General features: G+C 43.8%; 2 protein-coding genes across 14 annotated transcripts in view; both read left to right on the top strand.

The window, feature by feature from the left end:
• Positions 1 to 622, top strand: part of Gm32584 (predicted gene, 32584) — a 31496-nt gene extending 30874 nt beyond the window's left edge. Inside the window, exon 2 of one of the 2 annotated variants that reach the window (XM_030254990.1) lies at positions 1 to 622. In XM_030254990.1, the coding sequence (XP_030110850.1) occupies positions 1 to 445 (445 nt within the window). In that variant the 3' untranslated portion in view covers positions 446 to 622. The other variant, XM_017321201.1, reaches the window with a different exon arrangement.
• Positions 1 to 11949, top strand: part of D5Ertd579e (DNA segment, Chr 5, ERATO Doi 579, expressed) — a 96250-nt gene that overhangs the window by 65948 nt on the left and 18353 nt on the right. For all 12 annotated transcript variants that reach the window (XM_011240750.3, XM_011240747.2, XM_011240749.2 and 9 more), the window contains 2 exons: positions 994 to 1128; positions 11055 to 11121. In XM_011240750.3, coding sequence (XP_011239052.1) covers positions 994 to 1128; positions 11055 to 11121 — 202 coding nt within the window. The remainder of the gene's footprint in view (positions 1 to 993; positions 1129 to 11054; positions 11122 to 11949) is intronic.

The following is an 11949-nucleotide window of genomic DNA, read 5'->3' as shown; positions in this document are numbered from 1 at the left end:
TAGCATAGAGTTTCTATTGGAGAAGTTAGTGTATAGCATAGAGTTTCTACTGGAGAAGTTAGTGTATAGCATAGAGTTTCTATTGGAGAAGTTAGTGTATAGCATAGAGTTTCTATTGGAGAAGTTAGTGTATAGCATAGAGTTTCTACTGGAGAAGTTAGTGTATAGCATAGAGTTTCTACTGGAGAAGTTAGTGTATAGCATAGAGTTTCTATTGGAGAAGTTAGTGTATAGCATAGAATTTCTGCTGGAGAAGTTAGTGTATAGCATAGAGTTTCTATTGGAGAAGTTAGTGTATAGCATAGAGTTTCTATTGGAGAAGTTAGTGTGTAGCATAGAGTTTCTATTGGAGAAGTTAGTGTATAGCATAGAGTTTCTACTGGAGAAGTTAGTGTATAGCGTAGAGTTTCTACTGGAGTTTTGTTTATGCAGAAGCATGAGCTGACTTATTTACCAGTTATCATTCTTACCACTGCAAGGAGTCAGGTTACTGAGATGATGAATAATCTAAACAGATTCCAATTGAATGCAGAGCTCTAAGGTGCTTATCTGTGAGTGAATATTTAGTAGGAAATGAACATGTGATGGTTTGTATATGCCTGGCCCAGGGAGTGGCACTAATTAGGAGGTGTGGCCTTGTTTGGAGTAGGTGTGTCACTGTGGGCGTGGGCTTAAGACCCCTACCCTAGCTGCTTGGAAGCTAGTATTCTGCTAGCAGCCTTCAGATGAAAATGTAGAACTCTCAGCTCCTCTTTCACCATGCCTGCCTACCTAGATACTGCCATGCTCCCTCCCATATTGATGATAATGGATGGAACCTCTGAACCTGTAAGCTAGCCCCAAGTAAATGTCCTTTATAAGACTTGCCTTGGTCATGGTGTCTGTTCACAGCAGTAAAACCCTAACTGATAGTACGTGTAAGCTCTTATGTGCAGGGCTCCTTAAACTGGTTTTCTAGTCTGAGTTGTCTAACCTGGTGCAATATCATTGCAGGAGAATGACATCTTGAGCTGGGAGAAAGGAGCTTATAAGAAATGGGGAAGGAGTAAGAAGAAGTGTTCTGATCTAACGCTGGAGGAGATGAAAAAGCAGGCTGCTGTCCAGTGTCTGCGCTCTGCTTCTGATGAAGTAAGTTCCTGCTTTCTCATGCTTGGGAGAGTGGGGTGGGGATACCCTTAAAAGTTCACACATACAATGACTGGATAAAAACAACCTAGAAATAAACCACTCAGCTTGCCATAGAGAGGCTAACATCTTTACTTTATAAAACCTTCCATATCTTGGGATTTTATTTTATTTTTTCATTTTCAGATAGGGTTCCATTATGTGGCTGGCCTGGAACTCAATATGTAGTTCAAACTGGCCTCAGGTTCACAGAGATCTGCCTATCTCTGCTTCCTGAGTGCTAAAATCAAAGGCATGTCCACTATGCATGGCCTTACATTTGGTTTTATAAAATATATTTGTAGGCTGCTGGTAGTGCACGATTTTAACCCAAGCATCTGGGAAGTAGAGGCAGGTGGACCTCTGAGTTCAAGGCCAGCCTGGTCTACAGAGTGAGTTCCAAGACAGCCAGGGCTACACAGAGAAACCCTGTCTCAAAAACAAACAAACAAATAAACAAACCAAAACCAAATACATATAAATATTTTTGTATGTAGCAGTCTAATTAGTGATACACCATTGTTTTAGACTCAGGTCCTTGAGAGTGCTCGGTAAGAGCTCTACTGAGCCATGTATCCCAACTCTATGCCTTTAAACAAGAACAAACCAGCCAACCAACAAACCAACCATTATTTCATCTTGTTGAATTTCATCAAATAATATTACAGCAGCACTGTAACATAGCAATCACTTCTCGGTAGCTGACTTAGACCTGATTTTCACTGTGCTGTCTGGATGCTGTGTGGGGCCTCTGTCGTGTGTGTGCTTCTTTTAGATATATTTCTAGAAGTAGGCTAGAATTTCTTATGTCCTGAGTACCATATTTGTTTATAACTCAGAATTGTTTTCCTTTTTTAGAAAATGTGCTTACTTTATTTTTAAAATATCTTTATATAAAAGTATATTCTGCTAAATTCGCTTTAGAATGTGATCATCTGTTTAAACAAATACTATAAATTCATATTTTGTCACCCACTCTTAAGATGAAACCTTTGAAATCTAACTTTGTGGTGAGATGGTGAAGTTTTAAATACTGTCACAGTGGAAGGTTGGATTGAGAGGATCCCAGCCTCTAGACTGAACCCAGGTGTCCTGTGCTGTGTCCAGTGCTGTGCTTGGCAGGTTGCTTCATTTGATGACCTGTGTAGTTTACTTGTTTGGCTGTATCTGCTGCACTGTATCTGCTGCTCGTGCCTTACTTGCTTCATGATAACTCCTTGTCCCAGTCCCTGCCCTGTCCTCTTACACCTATCTCCCACTGTGTTCTCAGCCAACTTATAATTGTTTGTAAAAAACCTGCTTTCTTGCCTGGGTATCTGTAATGGCTATTCCTGGTTGTCAACTTGACTATATCTCGAATGAACCATAACCCAAAATTGAAGAGCTCACCTGTGATCCAGATCTTGAGGCTGGAAGACAAAAGCTTTTGACCTGGATCTTGGCATGGAGATCTTGAGGATAGTGGCCATGAAAAGCTTAGGCCCGGTCAAGGTAGTACAGGCCTCTAATTCCAGGAGATTTCTGAGTTCAAGGTCAGCTTGGGGCAAAACAAGTCTCAGATTCAGGCGTGGTGGTATATACCTTTAATCTGGGCTACACCTTCTGCTGGAGACCTATATGACATTGGAAGAAGGAAGATTCCCTCTTCTTTGCCTGCTTGCATTTAGTTGCTAGCACATCTGTTGGATTTACTTCTTCAGGACTCCAGCTTATACAGAACACCAGGGAAAACAAGCCTTGTAGGGCTGAACAACTACTAGATTCTTGGACTCCCATTCACAGCTGACCATTGTTAAGATAGTTAGCCTACAGCCTATAAGTTATCACAATAAATTACCTCAATATATAGAGAGATTCCCTAAGTTCTGTGACTCTAGAGAACTCTTACTAATACAGTATCCTCCACACGAGTGCATCGCCCTGGGTCACAACTGCTAACCCTGGATTGTTAATTTGACTGTGCTCTTTGGAGGTAAGGATGGTGTTTCTTCTCTTTAAGAACTCTTCCATCGTGGGAATCCTCTTCCCAGCTCTTTTTCTTTCCTCCTCCCTTTGGACTTTTGAAATTATAAACTGCCTGAAGTCACTGCTCTTACACTGTGGTTCGGTGGACAGTGCTGGTTACTCTCCCCTGCAGTCAGACACTGCAGAACCCAGCAGCCCCGGCTTTAGGGAGGAAGTGTTTGTTTTGGTTCAGGGTTTTGGGGATTGCATTACATCTTGGTGGCAAAGGCATGGTGTGAGGCAAGGAGAACTTGAGGCTTGGTGTGTTAGCTTTTGGAGAATAAGGAGACAAAAGTTTGGTCCGGCTAGAAGCCTTCACAGGCCTGCTCATGGGCACCATGTTCCGAAGGCTCTATAACTGTGTTTGGCACTGCAAGCCAGGGGGATGTTCTCATACACATGAGCCCCTGAAGTATTTTCCAGATCCAGACCATAATATATGGCTCTATCATAGCTACCATTGCATTACTCAGAGCAAGAACAACCTTCATCTAATTTAAAAAAAAAAAAAAATAGAGTATAGGGATAAGATATAGGAATGTCTCACTGAATCTATGGGCTGGAAGAGGATCCTGAACTAAGAAGTGTAAACTTTAAATAGATAAAGCCATTGTTCCTAATAACCTAAAGTCTCCCATTGCCTTTTTCCCTGTTTGGGGGCCATTCTGTTCTTTGTGAATTCCACCTCTACTATAGCATACATGTGGTAAAAGTGGCCATTCTAGCCCCAGCTCATCATGACTTCTGGAGTATCCAATACGTGTGGAGTATCCAATGCGTGTGTCCATTCCTACTGTGATGAAGTGTGGTGTACAGACAGCAGAGAAAGATGGTGTGATTAGACAATCACAGATGGGGGTTAATAAAGTGACAAAAGTGTGAACTTGTTTTCTGGATACCATTTTCACATTATAAGAGGTGTGACGACAACCAGGCCAGGAGCAGAGAACACTCAAGGTGCGGTGTGGTTCCAGCCCACCCTGTCTAGGAGACTGGCCTTCTTTTCCTGGGTGCTTGGTTGGAACTGATGTATGTATGGTCTAAGAGCTTTCTTTGGCTTTCTTCTGAGAAACTCTGAAGTATTGGAGGGTTTGGAGAACAGGATAATACGGTATGACTTCATGCTTATAGCTTATGGCTGCTGCCTAGGGACTGGCCAGTGATGAACAGACTAGGTAAAGTTGGTGAAGAACCTGTGTGGAGGCAGGGGACCGAGGGTTGGAGAACATCCTGTGCTACATTGAGACTGGGAAAGTGAGGTAAAGCAGCAGCTGTTATAGTGGCCCTATGGCAGACCACCCAGTTGGGCTCTGTATTGAGGACAGAGCTGACCAGAGTGGGTGGGGGGATAAAGAAAAAGAAGACAGCCTGTGGTCTGAATACCCCTGGAAGTGGAGTTTCCTGTGTTTGGGGAAAGGAACCACAGGAAGGTACCCATCTGGTGGAGGGAGTGTGGGCACCTCCTGGGAGCCTGAGGGCAGGTGGCTGCATGTGCAGGTTCACTGAGCGGCTGTGGGCTTCAGAGGCCTTAGATAGGAGAGTGTGTTCATGCTGTGTATGGAGCCTGGAGCTTCTCTCTCTAGGAAAGGTGGAAAATTGAGCTTTCTGCAGAAACTCTTGATCTTTCAAATAATGAAAAGTGAGGCCCTGAGGAAAGTGGGAGGGGCTGTTCTAAAACCCTGCAAGTTCAGTAGCAAAGGACGTGGAAACAGGCCTGTGCAGGGAGCAGGATGAGGGCAGTTATACAGCGCTCACAGCTTGAGCCTCTTGCCCTCCTCTCCTTTCCCACGCCTGCTTTCCTCACTTAGGGTTACTTCACACGGTCTCCAGGCTCACATGAACGGCAGTGAGCTGTATTTGTTTTGTAACTTTCCTTCCAACACTTGAAATTTTGTTTATATATTCAGTCTTTTCATCCTTAAAGAGTTATTAGTAGTTGTCATCTTTGAAATATTTATTCTCTTACTAATTGTGATGGTTTGTATATGCTTGGCCTGGGGAGTGGCACTCCCCTCAGTCAGTTAGGAGGTATGGCCTTGTCTGAGTAGATGTGTGACTGGGTGTGGGCTTTAAGACTCTTCATCCTAGTTAGTTGGAAGCCAGTCTTCTAGCAGCCTTCAGATGAAAATGTAGAATTCTCAGCTCTTCCTGCACCATGCCTGCCTGGATGCTGCCATTCTCCTGCCTTGTTGATAGTGGACTGAACCTCTGAACCAGCCCTAATTAAATGTTGTCTTTATAAGAGATACATTGGTCATAGTATTTGTTCACAGTAGTAAAACCCTAACTAAGACACTATTGAATTCAACCTTTCCTATCACTATGTTCCCCTCTTCCTGTATATTCTTTGTGTGTGTGTGTGTGTGTGTGTGTGTGTGTGTGTGTGTGTGTGTGTGTGTGTGTGTGTGTTTTGTTGAGACAGTATCTTACTTTGTAGCTAAGTCTGTATGTCCTGGAACCCACGGAGACTCAACTGCTTCTGTCTCCCAAGTGCTGGGATTAAAGGTGTGTTCTACCACGTAGGCGCTTATATATTTTTTGCAGTACCTTTTCTAGCCTATGTGCTGAGCCGTTGGCTAGATTGAAGACTTAGATTCTGGTATTTGACAAAAACCAGGCCAGGAGGAAATGTAAGCTTTCTCTGTGCAATAATTTTCATTCCTATTAGTGACCTTCCCTAGTCATACTTCATAGATGAAAGTGTCTCCTCCAGCCAGGCATGGTGGGTCATATCTGTAATCACAGCATTTGGGACGTGGACTGGAAGCTGGTAAGTCTAAGGTCAGCCTGGACTGTAGAGTCAGACCTGCCTCAAAAATAAATTAGTGAATAAGCAAGGTTCATGGCTTATTTTTTTTTTTTTTAAGGAAAGTATCTTATTGTATAGACCAGGCTGCCCTCAAACTGGCCATCCTCCTATGTCATTCTCCTGGTGCCTGGCATCTCAAACATGTGTCACCATGCTTGGCTGATGGTGTTATTTTATCATCACTTATAGCAGATGGTGGTAACCTCTCTTTTGAGGGTGTAGGAAAGGCAGTGCTGAACTGGGACCTGGGACTCACATGCCTAGACAGATACGCCACCACCAAGCTGTGTGCTGCCCCAGGTTTAACCTCTCCTCCTCATGTGCACCACCTCAGCAGTGTGCAGTCCTCCCTGGCGCGTGTTCATTCAGCAGATACTTCTCTAAGAGCTGGAGCCACTCCGGAGATCCTCCTGGGTTCAAAGATGGGAACTGTCAATCCTCATGGGGCCGTAGAGCAAAGAAACTTTTGGTTTGGGGATTTTCAATTCTTGTCCTGCTTCTTGGCCCTGATGGCAAGAGTTTTCGAGCTGGCTCTGTGCGCCCAGTCTTCTCAGTCAGTAGTCTGCTGCTTACTAGCTTAGCACGGACAGTTCCAGGTTTTGAGGGGTTTAAACCTTCAGGAATTAAAGTCTGAAGCTGGTCCTTGGCTCTCTTGTGTGCTGTCACTAGCAGCCATTCTTCCCACACCTTGCCTTGGTCTTTTCTTTCCCCTTCCAGCTCTGCTGTAGAAATGACATATTCTAACCATAAAACTAAAAGAGAGCCCTGTGCAGCATGGGGCTAAAATGACTGTATTTGATTTCAACTCTGTAGGTGAGCGGAGTTTGCTGGGAAGTTTCGCAGATCTTTTTTGTGGTACCATGCAGCTGCAGCAGGGTAGGACTGACTCCTGTCCTCACAGCACTGGTGCTTTAGTAGGCGTGGTCTGTGGAGCCAAGAGTTGGCATTCTACAAGTCCATGTGCCTCCATCGCTAAGGAGGCAGTGCTGGACAGCATGATTTACTGTAGTACTGGAGTAAGGGGCAGCCCTCTGGCACTCATGTTCTGGAGAAAAGGAACAGGCTGGGCTCCATTGAGAGAAAGCATGAGACTCCCTGCCCCTTGTTGGTGCCTGCTGGCCAGATACTGGCACGCAGAAGGGTGATCCAGCAGCAGGAAAACAGAGCAAATAAAAGACAAGGCAACCTCTGACATTCTAAGCAGGACAGTAAATAGGAAACAAACTTAGTTGAAAGACTTAGAGTATGCAGCCTGTGGCACTAGGAAGGACAGAGGAACTGAGAGATGAGGGACCAACCAGAACAGGAAGTCCAATAATCAGCTGCTACAACTGGTTTCCAGATGTGGAAACTTAGGCTGGGATAGGTAAGTGGATTATGTGGGGCCACCTAGTTTACCATAGCTTTAGAGGTGATATCTGAGTTACCACTTTGTGCCATGTTCAAATGGAAAATTTAAGACTGAGCTTTCAGCCTGGCAGTGGTGGTGCACACCTTTAATTCTAGCACTTGGGAGGCAGAGGCAGGCAGATCTCAGAATTTGAGACCAGCTTGGTCTAAAGATTGAGTTGAAAACCCTGTCTCGAAAAATGAAACAAAACAAAAGGGATGTGCTTTCATGCTGGGTGCCCTCCAGTAGCTTAGGGATACCCATCTCACACTGGGAGACTGTCCAGTGCAGTGAGCTCTCCTTGAAAGAACAACCTAAGATGCTTACTGCAAGTCTTTGGCCATGGAGAGGGCAGACAATGAGGAGACCAGTCCAGTCACCTCTTCCTGACTGATACAGCTTTAAATTGAGAAGCACAGGAAGCCTGGAGACAGTTGGAGATGTCTGAGAATTCTGTGGGGTGAGAAGCAAGGGATGAAGGAAAACCTCCTAGAAATAGCAGTTACAGCAGCTGTAAGCCGTGACCAGACTCAGTTTATATCATCAAGTAACAGACCTAACCTTGTCAGGCAGCCACCAGCAGAGGAGGACAAAAGCCAAGACCAGGCCAAGGTGGCTGCAGAGAGCAGCCCACAGGGGTACTTTGTTTGCTAGAGGTGGTCTTGGTGTTGAATAGGCTAATAATAATAGTAGTCCAACTCAGACCCTGAGGTCTGGCTCCAAATCCAGATCCTCAGACACTGAAGGCAATTTTGAAGGAGTGAACATACAGAATTTAGAAATGACACTGGTACTTAAGTAACCTGGGTTACAATGAGCTCTGTCTGACAGGTACATCACCCGTGTGCTAACTAGGTGAGCTTTGAGAGAACTGGAGGTATTCTTAGGTTATAGAGCTGGGAAATAGGCATATCCCTGTGTGCGGTAGGGCAGGAATTCAGAGCCAGATGTGGAGATATCAAACTAAATCTCTACCACCTACCTCTGTTCTCAGAGAAGTAAGAGGTAGTGCCATGTACTTCTAGGAGGACAGGTCCTTATTGTCCATGGGACCTGTTGGGCATGTGGGCTACCAGTCTCTATCACTTGTACAGTGGGTGAGAGCAGATGACTGTCCAGTGAGTGTCTAGCCTTGCTTCCAGGGGCTGCCTTCTAAGTAGCTCCAGTTCATGCCTACCCTGCTCATGCTCACTGCATGTTAGTGTGCTCTTGCTCTGCACAGCACTTCCCAGATGCTTTGGACACTTGATGGTTGAGTTGGTACAGTGAAGAGAGGCCAGGCAGGGTACCACAGCAGAGTCACCGCATCTTGTTCCCACAGGTGTTCCTGTGGGCTTTCTAGAACATAGTACGCTTTATCCTTTGTCCCTTCTTAAGACGCCTTTAGATAAGTATTTTCCAGCAAACCTATGGATGTGATAGACTATGGCAGTATAGGTAGAAATGGAAATGAAATTTCTTAGTTTTAAATGAACTCTAGAATACTTGCCAGCATATGATAGTATGACGGATGACTTTATGCTTCTCAGTTTGCTATTAGGATACCGTGATGACCTAATGATTATTAAAAATAATAACTAGAGTAGGTTCAGTCTCCAGTACTGTTTTTTTAAAAAATGTGTGTGGTATTGGTGGTATGTGTTTCTCTTGTGTGTGGGGGGGGGAGGGGGGGTGCATACACACATGCAGGTAAAAAAAAAACACATTAGCTAAGGAAAGAAAACAGAAACCTGATCAGTAAAGCTTGATTTACACAAAGGAAGGAGTAAAGCACTGTTTCTTAATGCTGCTTGTATTTGAAAACATAGGCATTTTTATATATAAAGATATATACATATGGACATATACATATGCTCTTTGAATGAATGATAATATATTGTTTATTGTTTGTATATATATTGCTTTTATATGTACTAGTTGTGTGTCTGTGTAGTTTATACTAACTAAAAGATAATATGAGTACCCTGCTCACAGGTTGTCATGGCCATTCTGCAGGCCTGAAAAATAGTAGCCTATTTTAGAGGTTGGAAGGAGTTTGGTAAGCAGTCCCCAGAGGTTCCATGTTCTGCACTGGAGATAGCCCCAGGTTTGCAAGCAGTGACATAGGCTTGTTGTACAAGACAGCGTGTGGCGTGTCAGCTGACACCCGTGTTAGTTTCTGTATCCTGGAGAAGTGGATTATAATTGCGGGCCTCATTACACCTTGACCGTTATGGTAAGCAGACTTCAGTGATGGGATTGTGCAGTCTACCACTGTTGAACAATTGTCTGCCTGTTTTTTAGAGCTGTAAGAAAGAGGCAGCTGTCCTCTGACCTATTTTCTCTTTTCCCTCTTAAAGACTGGGATATTCTGCAGATAGAGAGTAACTGTGGGTATTTACAATTTACCTTCCTATCTGAAATCTGTTTCTTCTAGCCAAAACTCTGTAAAGGGGGCTTTTTTTAAAAAAGAAAAAGAAAAAAAGAATATCTGCCATACTTTGCTGAGTCATTTTGAGTTCGGCGAATGGGTAAAGTTTATTTTTAGCTCTTGGAGTCACAGAGCGGAGGCACAGGAACTTGGGTGGCTCTTCTGTGTGCATCTGGCCAGCTGTGTCCTTTCAAAGAGACAAAATCCAACCCAGACATAGCATGTCCCTGAGTAAATCCAAAGTTTCTAAGAAACACTGTAACTCTTCTGTCCATTGTACAATATTTTTTCTGTTTTCTTGCAGAAAAAAATGAGAATTTAGAATGAGTGAAAGATATGTACTTGTGCTGTTTCAAGTGCAAATTTTCTTTGAAGCTTGCCTCACTTTATCTTCAGTACCAGATCCTTTCACGCCCTCTCCGTATGCCTGTGGAACTTAAGAAACATGTTCTGTCCTTGCACACTTGTTGGTACTGGGCACTGAATTCTGGTTGTCTGCTTGGTGGCAAGTATCTGTACCACCAGCCGAACCGCCTCACTGGTGGGCCCTGTGTGGTTGGGTCCATCTCTTAAAATAACCGAGAGCTCCCATGTGTGCTTTCAGCATTGGCCTGTGTTCTGTATGGCTCTTTCTGCTGGAGTTGTGAGAGTTCACTTTAAAAAAAGAAAAGAAAAGAAGAAGACAAGGAAGGGAAAGGGAAGGGGGACCTACTTTGTTTTCTTTAGGCTCTAATCTTCTAGAGACTAAGGAGGTTTTGTAACCCCTGTGTTAAATTTGTATAAAACCATGATTATAAAGAATCTTAAGGTTGCTTTTGTGGGTGACTAACTTTTGTCCAATGATGGACACATAGATCTTTGGCCTTGTTGAGCAAGACAGAAGCCTTTCTTGGAGAGCATTCACATTGCCACAATGTATCAGTAAGTCCCACTTAGTGTCCTTCATTAGTAAGATGCTTATGGTAAGCTGGGCAGTGGTGGTACATGCCTTTAATCCCAGCACTTGAAAGGCAGAAGCAGGTGGATTTCTGAGTTCCAGGACAGCCAGGGCTACACAGAGAAATCATGTATTGAAAAACCAAAAAAGAAAAAAGAAAAGAAAAGAAAAAATACTTACAGTAGGTTAGCTTTACCGGTTTTTAAACTCTGGGATTCATTTAAGAATTGATAATATATTCCTTTTGGAACATGGAAACTTGTGGTCCTCCGTAGTGACATAAAATAATTGCCTGTCTACTGTGCCTGGTAGAAAGCTGACTGTCTTCTCTCTCACACAGAGCTCTGGGATCGAGACTTTAGTAGAAGAGCTCTGCTGCAGACTGAAAGACCTACAGAGCGAGCAAGGTGAGCAGGCTGGGGCAGGTAGAGCCCTACAGGGTCCTTCTCAGTGTAGAGTGTGTCACCAAGCCAGCATTCCTCATTACCTCAGCTCTGCACAAGGCTTCAGTGAAGTCCTTAGTGGCCACATGGGAAATCCCTGCTCCAGAGGAGGGCTGTAGTCCGTGGGCACCTTCTAAGGCTTCACTTGGGGGTTCAGTCATTTAAGTTCCTAAGTGTTCTGCAGGACTCCAGGAAGGGGCTGCATACTCTGAAACCCTTTTCTGTCCTTGTCAAGGTCATTGTCAGCGTATACTCTTGAAGCCTTGTGTTAAGGGTCCACCTTATTTTTAATTTAAGGCAATAGCCTGGACCAAGTTCAGTAGCTACCCTTTGTTTCTGTTGGTACTGAAGCACAGGGTGTGCTTAGCGCCATGTCATGTCACAGGTCTAACTGTAATGAGGAGTTTTCTTTACAGATTAGTATTAATCAAAATGAGTCAGTACAAAGGCCGTGAGTCAGAATTTTGTGAGAATGTATTTTTGGAATCTAAACAGATGTTCACTCCTTCTGGTCTAATTAATAAGTACACAGGGAACGCCAGGCTCTCAGTTAAGAACCTCTACAGTGTGGCTTTGTGATGAGTTAAAGCACTCTCATTCAGCCTGCAGCCTAGTGCATATGTAGGTTAGCCAAAGAGCGCCTTCTGCACACTCAGTACGTCAGTGTTTATTAACTGGCCTGGAGTTCTCTCTGTAAGCCACAAAAGCCTGTATCATATCTGATTAAAATTACTTGAGAAATGAGTTTAGTGTTTATTAACTGCATATATGTTAACTTTTTCTGAATTTTTG

Source organism: Mus musculus, chromosome 5, assembly GCF_000001635.26.
Source record: "Mus musculus strain C57BL/6J chromosome 5, GRCm38.p6 C57BL/6J".
NCBI lineage: Eukaryota > Metazoa > Chordata > Mammalia > Rodentia > Muridae > Mus > Mus musculus.
This window is presented reverse-complemented; position numbering and strand designations above follow the sequence as displayed.